The sequence below is a fragment of the Microcaecilia unicolor genome, chromosome 5, assembly GCF_901765095.1.
Source record: "Microcaecilia unicolor chromosome 5, aMicUni1.1, whole genome shotgun sequence".
Classification (NCBI taxonomy): domain Eukaryota; kingdom Metazoa; phylum Chordata; class Amphibia; order Gymnophiona; family Siphonopidae; genus Microcaecilia; species Microcaecilia unicolor.
In genome coordinates, this window is record NC_044035.1 from 307863880 (window position 1) to 307883535 (window position 19656).

Consider the following 19656-nt stretch of genomic DNA (forward strand, 5'->3'; position numbering starts at 1 on the left):
TGTATGATTTTCTCCTTGAAGTTCTTCGCCAAGTCATTAGCTCCTGGTGTGTCTTTGCTGTTGTTGATGACTGGGGTGGTGTCCAGAAGTTTATTCACGATTTGGAAGAGTTTGTGTGTGTCTTTGTAATTTGGTCCAATTTCAGTTTTGTAGTATTGTCTTTTGGTTTGTCTTATGGTATATTTATATTTCCTTCGGAGTTGCTTCCAAGCGTTAAGTGTGGGCTCGTCTTTCTTTTTGTTCCACGCACGTTCTAGTTTCCTGACTTGTGTTTTGAGTTTTTTCAGTTCTTCATTGAACCATGGTATTGAGTTCTTTCTGTGCGAGGTTCTGGTTTGGATTGGGGCAATGTTATCTAGTATTAATTTACATCTGTTATCCCATATGGAGAGGAATTGGATTGTGTCTGTTGCTATTGTCTATTCGTCGTGGTAGATCTGTTGCCAGAATTTAACCGGATCGATTTTTCCTCTTGTGGTGTAAGTTTTTCGTAATTGTTTGTTAGGTGAGTCTTTCATTCTCCATTGGAGGGTAATATGTGCTTTGTAATGGTCTGACCACGGTATAGGTGACCATTTAGTGTATGTTAATTTGAGGTTTGCGTCGTGGTCAAATTTGTGTGTGATGATGTCTAATGTATGTCCTTTTTTGTGTGTTGGTTGTGTATTTGATCCTTGTAAATTCCATAGTTGTAAGAACTCTTTGCAGTCTTGGGTGTTTGTTTTGGTGAGATCTTCCATGTGTAGGTTAATATCTCCTATTATGATGAGGTTAGAGGAAGAGATACAGGTGTTTGAGATAAAGTCCATGAAGTGTATTTGGCAGTCTCGCCAGTTGCTTGGTGGTCTGTAGAATATGACTGCGTTAAGGTGTTCCTGCAATTTTGGGTGACTGATTCTTATGGAGGCGATCTCTAGTTGTGGCACTATGGATTCAGCTATGTTTGTGATGTTAAACTTAGATTTGTATATTATAGCTATTCCTCCTCCTCTTTTTCCATTTCTTGTCCAGATGAGCTGCCAGCGCTTATTACTGATGCCTTGCAGGTCCTCTCTATAGAAGATCTGGGAGTACTGAGATCTCCTCCGGTAATCCGAGGATGGCAAGTACTAAGAAGCCTGCTCGAGCCTTTCCTTTGCATGGCACCATCCAAGAGCCTATAATGGCTCAATGGGCTGACCCCGAGGGGCCTTTGAAGGTTGCCAGGGCTATGGGACAATTATACCCTCTAAATGAGGAGCATTTGGCGCGCCTAGCAGTGCCTAAAGTGGATGCCCTAGTCATGGCTGTGACAAAGAAAACTACCCTCCCAGTGGAAGGAGGAGTTGCCCTGAAGGACATGCAGGACCGTCGCCAGGAGGCAGCTATGAAACTGTCCTTTGAAATTTCAGGCCTATCCTTACGGGTGTCTACATGCAGCTGCTTCGCTGCCCGAGCCTGCCTCGGTTGGTTACAACAGGCAGTGGAACAGCCCGGAGATGGAGCGGAGCCCCTTATGGAGGTGACACCGCAGATGGAGTCGGCCTTGTCATTTTTGGCTGACACCCTTTATGATCTGGTCAGAGCTTCGGCTAAACAGATGGCTGTAGCGGTGGCGGCTCGCCGTCTTCTGTGGCTACGGCATTGGGCAGCTGATATGGCCTCTAAGCAAAGGTTGGTGAAGTTGCCCTTTCAAGGTCTTCTCCTGTTTGGTGAGGAGTTGGAGAAAATTGTGGAAGGCCTGGGGGATGCCAAACCCCAGCGCTTACCCGAGGATAGGCCGCAGCCTTCTTCCAAGGGTCAGGCGGTTTCCTCCTCTTACAGACTTCGCTTCCGTGAAGCTAGAAGGTACCGCCCGGGGCGTTCTGCTGGGTTCACTTCGCATGGCCGTTTTCAGCAGAGGAACTCCTTTCGCTCGGACAAACGTTCCGCAGCAGCAGGCTCAAGACCTGGAGTTCAAGTGCGACCCTCTCAATGATGGTGCGCCGGCCCCCTCCTCGATTCCTGTGATAGGAGGACGACTTTCCCTCTTGAGGAATGGACCAAGATTACCTCAGATCAGTGGGTGTTGGACCTGATCAGAGAAGGCTACAGAATAGAATTCAATGCCCTGATAAACGACGTGTTTATGGAGTCCTGATGCAGTTCTGCCGCCAAACGGGCGGTGGTAGAGGAGACCTTGCAAGGCTTGATTCACATAGGGGCGGTTTCCCCGTGCCTCCCGCCGAATGCGGCTCTGGCCATTACTCCATTTTCTTTGTGGTGCCGCGAAAAGGAGAGGGTCTTTTCGGCCTATCCTGGACTTAAAACAAGTCTCTGAACGTGCGGCATTTACACATGGAAACCTTGCGCTCCATCATAGTGGCGGTACAGCCAGGAGAGTTTCTCACGTCTCTGGTCCTGAAAGAAGCTTACTTGCACATTCCAATTTGGCCCCCACACCAGAGGTTTCTGAGGTTTGCGGTGATGGGAAAACATTTCCAGTTTCGGGCCTTGCCTTTTGGCCTCGCCACAGCTCCCCGAACCTTTTCCAAGGTATTGGTGGTGGTAGCGGCTTTTCTCAGGCGAGAGGGTATCCGGGTTCACCCGTACCTAGATGACTGGCTCATCAGAGTGGACTCTGCAGAAAAGTCATCAGGTTACAGCCAGAGTGGTCTCAGTACTGCAATCTCTGGGCTGGGTCGTCAATATAGCCAAAAGTCACGTGACCCCCCTCTCAATCTCTAGAATATTTGGGAGTCCGGTTCGACACAGCCTCGGGGATGGTCTTCCTACCTGAGCAAAGGCGGTGCAAGCTTCAGAACCAGGTCCTTCTGCTCCTGAGGATGTCTCACCCGCGAGCTTGGGACATAGTTCAGCTGTTGGGGTCGATAACGGCCACTTTGGAAGTGGTGCCTTGGGCGAGAGCGCACCTGAGACCTCTGCAGTGTTCCCTGCTTCAACGGTGGTCTCCCATATCGCAGGATTATCAATGCAGACTCACGTGGCTCCCTGCGGCCCGGCTCAGTATGGAGTGGTGGCTCTCAGACAGCAAGCTGTGGCGAGGAATGCTGCTGGCACTCCCCGATTGGTGCCTGGTGGTGACAGATGCCAGCCTGAAGGGCTGGGGTGCACATTGCCGGGGAAGGCATGCCCAGGGTCTTTGGACACCCGAGGAGTCTGAGTGGTCCATAAATCCCTTGGAGTTGAAAGCGATTTTCCAGGCGCTTCTGGCCTTTCAATTGACCCAGGAAATGATTGGCTGTCAGAGTTCTGTCGGACAACACGACAGCAGTGGCCTACATAAATTGCCAAGGAGGCACTCAGTGCATAGCTCTAGCAGCGCAGGCCGCGCAGATTTGCCACTGGGCCGAGCTTCATCGGCAGTTTGTCAGCAGCTCATATTGCAGGTCAGAGCAATGTGCAAGCCGATTATCTGAGCAGGAATCAAATCGACCCAGCGGAGTGGGAACTTGCAGACGAAGTATTCCTGCAGATATGTGCCAAATGGGGAAAGCCCATAATGGATCTTATGGTGTCGAGCACAAATGCCAAAGTCCTGTGCTTCTACAGTAGACGGAGAGATCCTTGCTCGGCAGGGTTGGATGCCTTGGCTCAACCCTGGCCTCAGGGCCTCCTGTATGTGTTTCCTCTGTGGCCCTTGATAGGGCGAGTACTCCTGCGGATTTGGCTCCACCAAGGAGAGGTGGTTCTCATTGCCCCGGATTGGCCCAGGAGGCTGTGGTATGCAGTCCTCCGGCGGATGCTTCCCCTGCCGTTACCTCTGCTACCGAACCTGTTGTCACAGGGCCCGGTGACCATGGAGGACGCCTGCTGCTTTGGTCTTACGGCATGGCTATTGAGAGGGTGCAATTGAGAGACAAGGGATATTCCAGTAAAGTTATATCCACTCTCCTACAAGCCCGCAAGCGTTCCACTTCCGTGGCTTATGCCAGGATTTGATGCCAGTTTGAGGCTTGGTGTGCTTCTATTCTAAAGCGATCACACCCATGCGGGCTTCTGTCTCGTCGATACTTGACTTTTTGAAGGATGGTTTACAAAAAGGCTTGGCCTATAATTCCCTGCGTGTTCAAGTGGCAGCCTTGGCATGTTTTCGAGGGAAGGTCGCTGGCCTCTCTCTGGCTGCTTGCCTGGATGTGACACGGTTTCTTAGAGGGGTGCTTCGGCTCCGTTTTCCCGTGCGGGCTCCGTGTCCGGCCTAGAACCTGGGGTTAGTTTTAAAGGCCCTTCAGTGTTCACCCTTCGAGCCGCTTAGGCGAGCTTCGGAGAAGGATGTGACCTTAAAGACGTTTTTTTTTGGTGGCCGTGACATCGGTGAGACGGGTATGTGAGCTCCAGGCGCTGTCCTGTCCAGACCCATTTCTGCAATTCTCAGAGTCCGGAGTAATGGTACGTACGGTGCCTTCCTTCATGCCTAAGGTGGTTTCAGCATTTTACCTAAACCAGCCTATTTTCCTGCCCTCCTTTTCTAAAGAGGAGTTTCCAGAAGCCTATGGGCAGTTGCACCTTCTGGATGTTCAAGGGGCTCTGTTGCAATATTTGCGCATGTCAAATGCCTTCAGGATCTCTGACCACCTTTTTGTTCTTTTGTCAGGTCCGCGCAGAGGGTCTCCAGCGTCTAAGGCCACTATAGCCCATTGGCTCAAAGAAGCTATCTTTTCAGCATATCTGCTATCTGGCCAGCCTCCGCCTGAAGCCTTTAATGCACATTCCACCAGAGCGATTGCCTCTTCTTGGGCTGAAACTGGAGCACTCTCTCTTCAAGAGATATGTAGTGCAGATACTTGGGCTTCTAAGCTCTCTTTTGCCCGACATTACAGGCTGGATGTGGCTGCCAGGAGAGCCGTGGATTTTGGAGCACAAGTGCTGGCACGTGGTGTGGCTTGTTCCTACCCTATCTAGGGATTGCTTTGATACATCCCACTCGTAATGGATTCATCTGCTTGATGACAAGGAAGGGAAAATTAGGTTCTTACCTTGGTAATTTTCTTTCCTTTAGTCATAGCAGATGAATCCATGAGCCCTCCCTCAGTGGTTCATTATGCGATTCATGTTACTTTTATGTTCAGTTTTTCCTGTAGATACGTTCCCTGATTGGGAGAAGTTGGAAAACAGTCTTCAGGATTTCTGTTAAGTTACAGGAGGATGAGTCCATTCCCTCCAGGAGGATGAGTCCATTCCCTCCTTTGAGTTATAGCTCCAGTTTTGGGGTGTTCATCCACTGTGAAGAAAGTTCATGTTGTTATGCTTTGCGGTGTAACACTGCTTTGGAAGCTTCAAATACTGAAGAGGCAGATGGAGGTAGCTGGCCATGAGGCACTATGATTTTTCAGTGCTCTCTATCTCCCCCAGCTGGTTGATGGACACAACCCACTCATAATGGATTCATCTGCTATGACTAAAGGAAAGAAAATTACCAAGGTAAGAACCTAATTTTCCCATCAGTAGGTTGTCTTTGCATATATAGTCAGGAGGAGGGTGTTCCTTTGCTGGTAGAAAGGGTAGATTTTTGTCTCCACCCCTTTGGATGTAATTTTGCTAGTAATGGTTGATAGTATGAAAGATGCCCCAGCCATTGGCTTTGTTGTTGTAGCAGCTGTAGTATTGTGAGGTAGGGTGGGAGTGGAGTTTGCAAAACGAGTATCTGTGGTCTTCAGTAGATTGATGTGCATTTCAAGCCTTTAGAGGCAAGGTTTTGGAGAGTAGTACAGTGGTCTTGTTATTTATGGTGTTCTTGACTTTGACACTGTCACCAAAGAGGTTTTCACCTGAGCAGCATGTGGCAGTGAGATGTTCATGGGTGCCTTTGTTAGGCCTGAGACTCAACCATGCCATGAGGTCTAAAAGTAGAGCAGTTGCATAGTATAATAAAGAATTAGGACTAAATAATATTTTACTTTTTATTCCCTACCTCATCCATACTCCTTCCTGAATCGACTAATTTTGAGTGACCAATAACTTAATTCCCCAGATCACAAGATCATAAATCTTAGCCATTATTTCAGATTATGCTGCTGTAGATTGCCAGCAAATAGAATGTATCCATTTAGTCTACAGATTGAGGAATCTGGGTGTAAAGACTATACTAAACCAGCCTTCCTTTGCGTTCTCAACTGATCAGTCTAGAACTTGTGGGTTATGCCAGTCGACCAGACAGCAACAAAGTGGTGATTTCAAGAGTATTGTGCAGCCCCAAGAATTTTCAGTATTTTCTTTCTCACAGGTGGTAGGTGGTGCATAATGCACCTCCTTTTCAGATGGCCTCTGTCCCTAAACTAGTTCTCTAGTTTTATTGGGCTAACTTTCTTCTGGATGCTCAGGAAGAACAGACAGGTTTTTGTGGAAATACTTGGAGGTTCCAAGTCCTTTTCCTTTCTCTCCCTACTTCTGGAGGAGTTTTTGGGGTTGAGGTGCCTCCAGTCTAATAGCATGAGAGCTGTTTCTTGGTACAGTTTTACTGCAGCCAGTCGAGGGTGTAGAGTTAACCTGAATGTACTGGGTAACACTCAGTGTTGCTGAGTCCCTTCTCTTCCCCATCACAGCATGAGGTACTGCAGACCAAGACCTTCAGTTGCAGACGAGTATAGTGACTGTTTTTCTCCTTCTTCCACTTAGCTGTAGCTAACGTTACAGTGATATTGGTAAGCCCTGTGTAAGTGGAAGCTGTTACAGAAATTTTTTAACATCATTCTGCTGAGCTAATGTTTCTATTTATATAAATCCCTCTGTATCTCCCTGATACTGATATATCTGTGATCTTTATCATTAAAAAACAAACAAATCTCTCTGCAGTATCAGGTCACTGCTGTTTTTACTTTTGATGATAGTGTTTTCCTGTCTGTGCAGCATTGGCATCCTTCTGTGCTCCCTCCTTCCCGCCAGAACTTTCATTTCCAGTCTGCCGTTTTATTCTGTGTGCGCTTCTCTCTCATCAGGTCCCAGCAGTTCCTTCTTCCTTTCTTTCTTTTATATTGGAGCATGTTTCCTCCTTTGTTCAGTACTACAGGCTGGTAAGATTTTCCTATCAATGAAATTCTTTGAGAATGCACCTTTAAAAAAAAAAAAAAAAGAGGAGACTCTAGAATTCCTTTTTTTTTTTTTTTTTTGCTTTAGTTCTGCAGTTCTCAATTGGTTTCTGTTCTGAGCTTTCTGGATTTCTATATCAATTCTCTGGGTTCCCAGTGTAACTCGGAGAGCCCTGCAAGCTGAACTGACAGAAAATTTGTTTTTAAGCCTATGCCTGTCAATACGTGGAATGCCTCAGTCCTTGCCCTATTCTGGGATTTCAGTGGAGTTTTTTCCTCAGGGTTTGCAGTTTACAATCTCTTGTATGCAGCTCTGTTTTTTCTTTCTAGCTGGCAGCTATCATACTCCAGCTGTGCTGGCTCACTGGCTCTGCCAGAGTCGTCTTTATTGCTTACTACTACCTGAGTCTTTCCTACTACCTTTTATATATGTTGCTTGGTCACTGGATCTTTTCAGTTATCCTGCTATTTTATTGTGCTTCTCTAGCAATTCTGCTAGGGCTTTCAGCTTTAATTCAACATAAAAGGAGCTTGGTCGGTATTGGTACGCTTGCCGATTTCAGTGTGAAATGTCAGGTTGTGTTTCCTGTGTCATTTTTCTTTTTGTAGGCAACTTCTGGTTTTTCATCTTTGTAGGCTTAAGTGCTGCGGCTTTGCTGTTGACTTCCTAACCTGTGGCATGTTTCTAATGTCTCTCTTGCTTTGTTATTCAAAATATGGAGAATTCCGGGGGCTGCACAGTACCCTTGAGGGGCATTCACCAAGAACTACTTTTTTTCTGCCTCCATCAGTTCTGGACTGATCTATTGGGACTAAAAGAAAATTAGCAGGTAAAGGCGTAATTTTTGCATACTAGATTATAGATTGTGAAGGTATCCACCATTTTACTGGTCTGTTTGGTAGGGTGCATTTAAAGCCACTATACATGAAGCAATTAGTGATTGCCTCACAGAAATGGCCTAGTGGTTAGGGTGGTGGACTTTGGTCCTGGGGAACTGAGGAACTGAGTTTGATTCTCGGCACAGGCAGCTCCTTGTGACTCTGGGCAAGTCACTTAACCCTCCATTGCCCCATGTAAGTCGCATTGAGCCTGCCATGAGTGGGAAAGCGCGGGGTACAAATGTAACAAAAAAAAAAAAAAAAACTATCAAAGAGGAACTGGTTAAGATTAGAAAAGGAAATCAGATGTCTAGAGCAATGACCGTTTTAAAAATCAATAATAATGTTGCTCTTATGGATCTGTATAAGGTTAGATATCACTACAGTTAATAAGCAAGCATGGAACTAGTTAGTAATAAATAAGGTAGAACCCTTGCCCAATATTTGAAAGATAGAAAACCTAGAAAATGTGTAGAAATTATTCAGGCAAGGGGGATCCATTCAATCGAGATGAAAATACTGGATCAGTTTTACAAATTTTACCAGTCTTTATGCTCCTTGATTCTCAAGATCCCTTACAACAAATTGATGCCTTTCTACAAAAACTAGAGCATCCTACCTTAAGTGAATCTCAGTGAAATGTTGGAATTGAGATAACTGAATCACAGCTACAAACTTCCTTGTGAGCTTGGACCCTGGCTTTACTATTGAATATTTATAGGGCTTTCTCTACTGAGATGATTCCCTTATAAGGTTTTTCAAAACTTTTATCAGAATAGTTTATACATGGCTGTGTCACAGAAGCAAAGATTGTAGTTGTACCCAAACCAGGGAAAGACCCCTCTTTTGTTACTAGCTGTAGACCAGTATCTTTAATACGGATAGTAAATTATATGCCAAAATCTTAGATACTCGTCTTTCTATGGTTCTTGATAATTATTCACTTAGAATGCTTTCATGAAACCCTGATCTCTTCTGACAACTTCAGATTTTGCAATGCCTTTGCTCTGGATGCAGAGAAGATCTTGGATTGGGTTGAATGGCATTGTCTTTTCTGGGTTTTGGATTGGTTTGGAATAGAACCTCTATTTCGATCAGTGGTGAAATTTAATTTAAAATTTAGCTTGCTTCTTTTAGTGGGCTATTGTCAGAGACTGCCTCCATTTCAAGAGGCACCTGACAAAGCTGTCACCTATCATTACTTCTGTTCATTATTGCTCTAGAACCCCTTGCTTTGGTGGGTAAGACAATCTGTGCAAGTTTAGGGTATCCAGTACCCACAGTTAATTTTATTTGCAGATTTGATGATACGTATCTGTCTTCTCTTCTGGTCTTATGGATCCTAATTGATCAGTTCCCAGCTATATCTGACAATAAAATGAACTGGGGAAAATGGAATGTCTTCCTTTACATGAAAACATACAGGAAAATGATATAGCTGCATATCCCTTTTAAATGGCAACCCTTGTCTTAAGTATTTGGGTGTCTGGTTTGGAAGAACACTAGAGGAAACATGAGAGAAAAATTACGGACCATCTGTTGACCACCTTACAATTTTAATGTTGCTTTGGTCTCCTTTGTGTTTGAGTTGGTGGGCATTTAGAAATAATTGATGGCTTCCTACCCCCCCCCCCCCCCCCCCCCCCAAAAAAAAAAAAAAAAAAATTATGAACTTAATATGCTTCCTTTACTTTCCCATTTTCTTTTGCTAAAACTGTTCTTTGGAAGAACCAACTCCCATGTATTGACTTGGAAATTAAAACAAACTAAATGGCAAGGTGAGGTGAACTTAATTTTGCTTTACTCATCATTCTTTCTGTATCTTAAGTCAGTGTTTCCAAACATTGTCAGTGTAGAACAAACCCATATAGTTAATTGTATGAATTACTTATTTGGTATTTTAATGTTTCTTCCCAGAATGGTTGAGTGCTGTAAAGGCAAAGTTAATCAGAACATAGCCAGTGGTAGGTGCTATGATTGGACATATTGTAGGATGACTCCCATGATTCCAATAAAGTAATTTGGAATAATTCATGTATTAGTAATCTTCCATTAATTAGACAAGTTAGCAGGACATACAATATGGTTTTTAGGTCAATTCATGATTTTTTTTTTTTTGTCTCAACCTTTGAGATGTTTCAGAGAGGTTGGTCTTTCTAATTTTATGCATAGTTCCAGTTATAACATGCTTTAAGGCACTCTCAATCTGATTTATTATTAGAAATGGTCCCTTTCAAAATTGTCCTTGTCTCATATGGCCTCTTCATTTTACATATCTCAATTAGGGAACAGGAAATGCTGTTTCAGATTCCCAGAGTTTGGGAACAACATGGACACCCTCTCAGATCAGCAATAGTCTCCTTTGGCTTTAAGGCTCTAAAACATCATTTTCTGTTTCCTTAGCTCAATCTTTATATTGTCTTTAAATGGCATCTATAAAGAGTGATGGTAAGTCTTTGAAGTGTGGCTCTGTGTTGGCCCTATACACTTTCTCATATGATCTGACTGTGCAAATATGCAAATTTTCTGATCTGATATTTGGAAGAAAATTACTGATATTTTACATATTACTATCAATATTTCTCTTGTTGGGTAATATGAAAGTCATTAGTGATTCTTTTTCTCATGCCTGAAGCAGACTAGCATCTTTTTTGTTTTTCTGATTTTGGTAGTTTTGAAATTTATAGTCACTGAAAGGGAGAACGGAGCAAGATGACTGACAGAGGAAGCACGAAAATCAGCTCTGTGCTTACCTTGTTTTCCTCATTTCATTATGCCTTCTAAGCACAAGGGGAAAGTGTAGTTTTATCCCCCCAAAGCCACCTCTACCCCTCTGGGTCAACAGAATCTTGATTCGTTCGTGCTCCTGTATTGGGCAGGAAATGAGGGTGAGATCAGCATGTGACACAGGGAGGGTCCCTGCCTTCGGGAGAGACATCTTTGTCCCTCTCAGACCAGATTGCTCCACTTCGGCAGTGGTAGACCATGAAGGAGGCTGAGAGGACCCCGAAGAAAGATGTGTTATCTTCAGCAGCTGTAGTGGGAGATTCTCCTGGATCTAGCGTTGTCATTGGTCTGAGAAATGAGTGCTTGATGAAAATCGCCTGGAGACAAAATATCTGGATTGACATTTCTGCCAGTATCTGGCAAGGCCCTGGAGGAGGTTCCCCAGGGATCTTCTGGAAAGGTACCCCCTGCTTTAACTAGTACCAAGAATTTTACATTAGAGACTTTAGGAGAAGCACTGGTCATCTAGAATGTAGCATTAAAGACTTTAAAGATCAATGCAATAAAGGAAGAATCTGGTAAAATTAAAGTACAAGTTGTGTTGTAATTAAGGATAAGGAAGTGTTAAGAAGAATGGAGAATTTGGAAAATCAAATGAGACGTCTTAATATTCTTGTGCTGAATTTTCTTGCGATAAATGCAGTTTCACCCTTGGAAACTTAAGATACGTTGCAGAAGTTTTGGATTACTTGCTTGAAGCAATACCACTTATTGGAACATTTTACTTCTTGCCTAAGAGAAAAGATTCAGTGCCTTTGGGATTTGGATGCTTTTTTTGGGGTTCAGTAGATAGATACCTCAGGAGCTCTTCAATCTGCAACTTGTCTCTCTGGTATTTGAACAGGACCTGAACTCATTGATTCGGATATCTTTTAGGAAAGTTTCAAAGATGTTTGAGGGTCAAAAAGGTTTGGATTTTTCCTAATCTCTCCCAGGCTACCCAGGAGAGATGTAAATTATTTCTTGCAATACATCAAGCAACTATTTCTATAGATGTTTTTCAGCTAAGGTTTCCTTGTGTTATAAAATTGTAATAATGAGCAATATGTTTTCTTTATTCCTCTACATCTGAGATCCTTTCTTAGAGGCAGATGCACTAAACTTTGACCCTTTAACGACCAATGTTTGAACCGTGGCATGCATTAAAGGACATTTTCCGACGAGGGTAGCAGCTAACGAAAACGGAATGCAGATGAGGGATTCCTGTAGAAATTGTATTGTACCGAGATGCACTATCCTTTTCCGATTGACTTAACGCAGGAAAAACGCCGGAAAATCTACGAGAGGTCTGCACCTCTCGTGGCTGTGTGGACTCACAAAGACTGTCATGTAAAAAAAAAACAAAAAAAAAACCTAGCCAATCCAGAGCATGTTGAGCCTTACCCAGCAAAAAAAAAAAAAAAACAGAAACATGTGGCTCCCTGCTTCCCCCTGCATATAGAAAACAAAAATCAAAAAAAGGATCGGGAGGGGGCAAAGGCGCTCGTCAGGAGCATCCTGTATGGACGCCCCCCCCCCCACCCCCCCCCCCCCCCCCGAGGTTGCCATAGCTCCGCCTCCTGCCATCCTCTGCCCCCGTGCCCCGTCCCCCTGAGGTCGTCGCTGCCGGCCCCCCCCCCCCCCCCCGCATTACCGGGCCCGTGCAGCGCCTCTCACCTCTGTATGAAGGTGCTGCACAGGCAAGAAGACCGTCTGATGAGTGTGAGTCTTCAGGACGTCTTCCCTGAGCTGGGCCTGCCCCCATCTGATGTAAGTAACTTACATCAGATGGGGGCGGGCCCAGCTCAGGGAAGACGGAGGAGAGAGACGTCCTGAAGACTCACACTGATCAGATGGTCTTCTTGCCCGTGTAGCACCTTCATACAGAGGTGAGAGGCGCTGCACGGGCCCGGTAATGCGGAGGGGGGGAGCGGTAGTGATGACCTCAGGGGGGCGGGGCACAGGGGCGGAGGATGCCGGGAGGCGGAGCTATGGGAGGAGTACAGAGAGACCACAGGAAAGGAGGGGAACCGGGGCTGCTAAACTTTTTAGTTTTGTTTTTTATTTTATACGAGCAGAAGCGGGTGGCAAGGGGGGGGGGGTGCAAGGCCGGCCATACAGGGCACTCCTGACGAGCGCCTTTGCCCCTCCCAATCCTTTTTTTTTTAAAATTTTTGTTTTCTATATGCAGGGGGAAGCAGGGAGCCACGTGTTTCTGGGTTTTTTTTTGTGTGTGTGTTTTGACGTTTGTGGCATGCGCAGAACAGCCAGCAAAACGCTTGGCTGCTCTGTGCAAGCTTTAGGGGTCGATTACGGACGGGGATTACGATTCTTTGATACATTGTACTTTTCAATACCTCACCGAGCATGTGCGACTTGTTTTTTTGGTGCATTCTTCGTTTTTTTAAAAATCGTTAGGGACTTTAACGATTTAGATTTTTTAATGTTTGGTTGATGCATCTGGCTCTGAATGTGAATAAATTTGCCTCTGGGGGATCGGGGATTTGACCTTTTTGGTCTAGCAATTGTTGGATAGATAAATGCATGGTTAAAGTGATAGCCTGATAACAGTCAGCCAGTATTAGATTTTGTTTTTCAAGCTCCCTGATGTTTCCCCTGTTCTCTTCTCCCTTTAGTGGGTTTCTTAAGAGTAGAAGTATATAGGTCATTTTTCTTATGGATAATTTGTTTATATAATTGTACTATTTGCTGCTTTTCTGTATTTCCTATGCGAGAGTGGTCTTGTATTCAATTTGTTTTAAATGCTAATAAAAATAATCACTGGAAGGATTATTGGATAATAGTTGTGATCTTCAGATGAAAGGACGTTTATCACTTTTTAACAAGGTTATAATATAGATTCTCACATTTTGCTGACGTTTGTTAATGAAAAGATTGGAACTCGGAATAGTCAAACATTTAAGGGGTTCTCAAGTGCTCTCTGGTCAGAAAACATAGTTCATTTATCAAAAACTGGTTAGACATAAGGTGTCACTGGGGTGAGTAGATTTTCTTGGTTTGAAGTGGCAGCAGAGAAGAGATGGGATTGCAGTAGAGAAGAGGTGTATAGATGATTGGGGGGGGGGGGGGACTAAGGTATGTGTACTTGCCAGGAAATAAATGGCATTCACCATGTACACCTGATGGCTCATATCCCTTCTTAAAAATTTGGTGGGTGGAAAGGACATAAGTACATGGCAGGTGAATGTTTTCCACTGTGCTAAGAGTCCTGGAGGAATCTTTGATTCTCTGGTCCATCCCATAGATACCTTCATGCTTGTGACCTAGTCCTAGCCAGTCAGGATGTTCTGTTATTTCATAGTTGTGCTGCCTGATTTTTGAAGCACACACTGCACTAAAGAGAGAGGCATTATACAGAGAGTACGTTTTCAACTGATCTGTAAACTGAATGTTCCGAGAATATGTATAGTGATTGAGTACAGTCTTTAGTTTAATGGTGCCTTCTATTTAACTGTTCTATTTTGCAATTTTTTTTTTTTATTTGAATTTGGCTCATGCTTTTTTCAGTTGTAGTTCAAGGTGAGTTGCTTTCAGGTATAGTTGACATACTTGTTAACTTATTTTTTCAAATGTCCCTGATCCCAAAACTTATACCAACACATTTGTTTCTTCTGAACTTTTTAAGTTATTTGTAAGTTATATAGTGCATACATAAATGCACATATCGTGCTTTACTATAAATTCTTTATAAATGCATGCTGTATTGTATGGTTTAGATTGCTAACTTTGGAACTGTGTAAATGTATACTTACATAATGTTTCTTTAACTTAAGGGGTGCCTGGCCCAAAGGGTAAACCACCTCCCCTTCTAGCAGCACCTTCTAAAAGACCTGGCCTCTTGGGATTTTCACCTGCTCAGGCTGCAAAACGACCCTTGCTTGGTGACAAACCTGGCCTTCTACCAACTCCAGGTAGGTAAACCAATTGGTAGACAATTTATTTGAGTCACTATTAAAACAAGAGGTAGTGGACTGTCTTGAATCCAGACAGTTACAAGATCCAGGGCAGTATGGTTCTATCTGAAGAAGATTGTATCAACAGATTTGAATTTAAGAAACTGAGTGATAGCACACAAGTGATATTAGTAAATGAGACTCTCTTAAAGGCAAGAAGGATTATCAGTGGAGTGCCTCAGGGTTCAGTTTTGTGAAATATTTTTGTAAAGGATATTTGCAAAGATGTGAAGATCTGCAACAGGGTAGGTAGTTCATAGTATGAAAAATAACACGATTTAAGAACTTGAGACCTGGTGAGGAGTTTGGTAATGAAGATGTGATGCTGAAAATGTAGAGTTGCGTATTTGAGGAACTGAAAACAGGAAAGCAGCTTGACTATGACCACCTAATGTGCACCATTCAGGCAAGAGCTCTTAAAATGTTTTATATCATTTCCAGATAGCAAGACAAAAGTTGAAGAATGTTAGGGTACCTAGAGAAGGGTATTATTGCTGACACCTTAGTAGAGAATTCCATGCAACTTTGGAGACCATATCTCTAAAAAATATAAAGTAGGAGCAGTTCAGAGGAGGACTGCAAAAGCAGAAGAGGGAGAGTTCTGATACTGTTAAGCAGATATTTTAAAGATTTAGTGGAACTGTTTTCTGGCGTTTATCAGGCTCACTAGAAGTAGATTTAAGATACACAGGTTTCTTCATAGTAAGGATATTGGCTACAAACTATTGTAGTATCAGTCTCCCAGTAGAAGTAGGGGGGCAGGGAGGTGCAAATACTGTAACAGAATTGAAGCCTAAGGTTGTGTAAACTGCATCAGGAATGGGCTGTGCAGTTATTAGCTGCTGTCCTTTTTTTCATATTTCTGTGGCACGGAGCAAATGAAAGATATCTCTAAATTTGTGGATTATTATTAACATTTGTATAGCGCTACCAGACACACGCAGCGCTGAACACCTGACACAAAGAGACAGTCCCTGCTCGATAGAGCTTACATTCTAAAAATACAGACAAGACAAGGGCGAGGAAAGTACTGGGTGAGAAGGAACAAGGATAGGGGAATTTAGTGGTTAGGAGCCAAAAGCAGTGGTGAAAAGGTGGGTTTTCAGCATAGATTTGAAAACAGGTAGAGATGGAGCTAGGCATACAGGCTCAGGAAGTCCATTCAAGGCATAAGGTGCCGCGAGGGAAAAGGAACGAAGCCTGGAATTAGGAGTGGAGGAGAAAGGAGACGATAAGAGAGATTTGTCCAGCGAGCGGAGTTTACGGGGAGGAATGTAGGGAGAGAGGAGAGGTAATGGGGGACTGCAGAATGGATGCATTTAAAGGGTCAGTAAGAGAAGTTTGAACTGTACGCGGAAGCGGACAGGGAGCCAGTGAAGTGACTTGAGGAGTGGGCTAGTCCATTCCCAAACTATGTTTGACTTTGACTTGTTTTCCCAAAATATGCTTGACTTCGACTGTCTTCCCATAACTCTTCTCAATATATAACCCATAACCATATTGTAACCAATGTAATTTCATGACTCACAATGTATTGTAAGCCACACTGAACCCGCAAATAGGTGGGAAAATGTGGGATACAAATGCAATAAATAAATAGTGTGGGTAAAACGATTTTGGCGGAAAATAAGTTGTGCTGCAGAATTTTGGACAGACTGGAGAGGAGAGAGATAGCGTAGCGGAAGACCAGTGAGAAGCAAATTGCAATAATCCAAGCGAGAGGTGATAAGGGTTCTGGTAGCGTATTCAGAGAGGAAGGGGTGAATTTTGCTAATGTTTTAGACAAGCGACAGGTTTTGGCCATCTGCTGGATGTTAGCGGAAAAGGAGAGGGAGGAATCAAAGATGACTCCTAGGTTGTGAGCAGCTGAGACAGGGAGGATGAGGGTGCCATCTACTGAAATAGAGAATGGGGGAAGGGGCGAGGTGGGCTTGGGGGGAAAGACAATAAGCTGTTTTGACCATGTTCAGTTTCAGGTGGCAGTGTGACATCCAGGCAGCTATGTCGGTCAAGCAGGCTGAAACTTTGGCCTGGGTTTCAGCAGTAATGTCAGGTGTGGAGAGGTAGAGCTGAGTGTCGTCGGCATAATGATGGTACTGGAAACCGTAAGATGAGATCAGAGAGCCCAGGGAAGAAGGGTGAATGGAAAAGAGAAGGAGGCCAAGGACAGATCCCTGAGGACCTCCAACTGAGAGTGGGACAGGGGTGGAGGATGATCCACCAGAATATACTCTGAAGGTACGGTGGGAGAGAAGAGGAGAACCAGGAAAGAACTGAGCCATGAAATCCAAACGAGGACAGTGTGGCAAGAAGAAGACTATGATTGACAGTGTCAAAAGCAGCGGATAGATCGAGCAGGATAAGGATGGAGTAATGGCTTTTGGATTTGGTGAGGAATAGATCATTACAGACTTTAGTGAGCGCTGTTTCATTCGAATGTAGAGGTCGAAAGCCGGATTGAAGCGGATCAAGGATTGCATGAGAGGATAGAAAATCAAGGCAGCGGCTGTGAACAGCACGCTCAAGTAACTTGGAGAGGCTATGTTGGATGGAGTTATGACAGTTAAGGAACAATGCTTTTTATGTCATCCTCATCCTAAAACCCCTTATATATACTTTGTGCCCAAGGTCCATAAGTCCACAGTGGATCCTCCTGGATGCCCTATAGTGTCCACTAGGGATTCCATGTTGGAGCCGTTGTCCAAATATTTAGAATAACATACTGAAGAAATTCGTTAAGCAAGGTCATATGTTCGTGACTCCTCCCAATTTAGAGTTGCTGGAAGGCTTTGACTATCACATGATTGCACGCTAACTTTCATATGGTAGGTCTGGATGTAATTGCCCTGTACACTAATCTGCCTCATAGTGAGGTTATACAAATGGCGTGCGAATACTTGTCTGAGGCAGTTAATGAAGGTGCCAAGTTTACAGCTATGTGCCAGTTATTATCCTGGGTAACCACTGAGAATTATTTTGAGTTTCAAAATAAATTCTATAAACAAAAGTGCGGAGCCTTTACATGACTAAATTTGAGCAAAAGCATGTGTATACCTCCCCATATTTTAATCAGGTAAAGTTGTGGAAGAGGTACATTGATGACGACATACTGTTTTTTGGCAGGGATCAGAGAATGATCTAAATGATTTCATGAATAGCCTCAATCAAGCTGATCCTATCAAATTTACGTCTCGGGTAGCAAAAAAAAAAAAAGATTTTTTTGGATATTCGGATTATTAAAACGGATAACGCAGGATTTGAAACCACAATTTTTAGGAAACCGACCGACAGGAATACCTTTCATTATTCTAGTTACCATCATCAAGCATTGCGTAAAGGGATTCCTGTCGGCCAGTTCCTGAGGTTGAGGCGTTTGTTCTACTACAGCAGAGTTTAAGAGAGAATCTAAGGATATGATAAGTCGGTTTATGCATAGAGGCTGTCCAAGAAAAATAGTAAGGCAGGCATATGGAAGAGCGCTACACACGAACAGAACATGGTTGTTTTCATCCAAACACGAAACAGCAAGAACATCTTTGGCATGTGTGCTACCTTTTTCATATAGGGCACCTAAGGTGTAGGGCACCTCATCCACAAATACTGGCACGTGCTGTCGGTGCATTCTGTTTTCAAACACCCGAAAATAGCGTACTGCCGTAATTCTAACCTGGGCGAGTTACTTAAAGATCTAGTTCGAGTGGGCACGATGGTCGTCGTGCTGTATTTATTGTAAATATTCAATTAACACTAAATGGATCATTATTTCAAGTTCCACAAGGAAATTTTATTTGAAATATAACACCACTTGTAAAAGTGAACGGGTGGTTTATTGTATTCTCAGAGGACAAGCAGGCTACTTGTTCTCACGATTGGATGATGTCCGACGGCAGCCCCAGATCGGAAGATCTTCCTAGCAACAAAGTTTGCTAGCCCTCTCGTGCACATGCGCGAACGTCTTCCCGCCCGTAGTGCGAGCGTGCTCCTCAGTCTCTCTTTTTCTGCGTTCGGAATGACTATGTATCGGTTGTTCTGTGCCCCAGAGAGGCCCTCGCTGTGTCCTTCACCACATTTTTCGCCAAATTTGGCTTGTTTTTAGTTCTCTAGTGTTCTTGTTAAAAAAAAAAAAGTTTGTTTTCCTTTATTTTCTTAGTTTCCCCATAAATTTCCTTTCTTTGGCGTGAGTGGCTTTTTTCGCCGCCTGTACGGGCTTTTTCCTTCTTTTTGGTGCCTTTTTTCCAGCATCATCACGTTAGACCTCGCCGGCGCGATTTTTCCGCCCATGTCATCGAAGCCTGCCAGCGGCTTCAAGAAGTGCACGCAGTGCAACCGGACGATCTCACTCACTGATAGGCACGTTTTGTGTCTTCAGTGTCTAGGGGCTGGTCATCTGGATTCCACGTCTTCCTCTTCGGTACCGGGAGGTACCGCTGATGTGCTTCGAGCGAAGGCGAAGAAGCACCGTCGTCGGTCACCTTCCCGTCACGGTACCGAGGGATTCAGTACCCATGAAGCGTCGACGCCGGGAGGACCGCTCACCCACCATACAGGAGGTGTCGATGCGCTCTGCTCCGGACAGCCCGGTACCTCCTCCATGCCCCAGGCAGGTTCTGACTTCGTCACCGGTACCGGCCCCACTGCCTTGCTTGACAGCCACTCTGGATGAGCGCCTCAGAGCCATACTTCCGGAGATCCTGGAAGGGTTGCTGTGACCACCTGCTTTGCGGAGTTGGCTCCCCGCCCGTGGCGAGGATGGTGACGCCGGTACAACTTGCGGTATCGGCTTCCGCTGCCACACAGGTTGACTCGACGTCGCTGGAGGGAGCTTCGTCGCCGCCGGTGAGGGAGGAGTCGTCTTGGCATTGCCATCGGGGACCTAGTTCCTCGGCGTCGAGACGGGCTCGGCTTCGGACTGAAGTTCGTGAACTTGTGTCCGATACCAAAGGTGAGGCCTCGTGGGAGGCAGAGGAAGACCCCAGATATTTCTCTGACAAGGAGTCTTGTGGTCTTCCTTCTGATCCCACTCCTTCACCAGA

At 44.5% G+C, this 19656-nt stretch overlaps 1 protein-coding gene across 1 annotated transcript in view; it reads left to right on the plus strand.

The window, feature by feature from the left end:
• LOC115470808 (nuclear receptor coactivator 5-like) overlaps positions 1-19656 on the plus strand; it is a 132991-nt gene that overhangs the window by 95741 nt on the left and 17594 nt on the right. Inside the window, 1 exon segment of the mRNA XM_030204358.1 lies at positions 14444-14581. Within this exon segment, the coding sequence (XP_030060218.1) occupies positions 14444-14581 (138 nt within the window).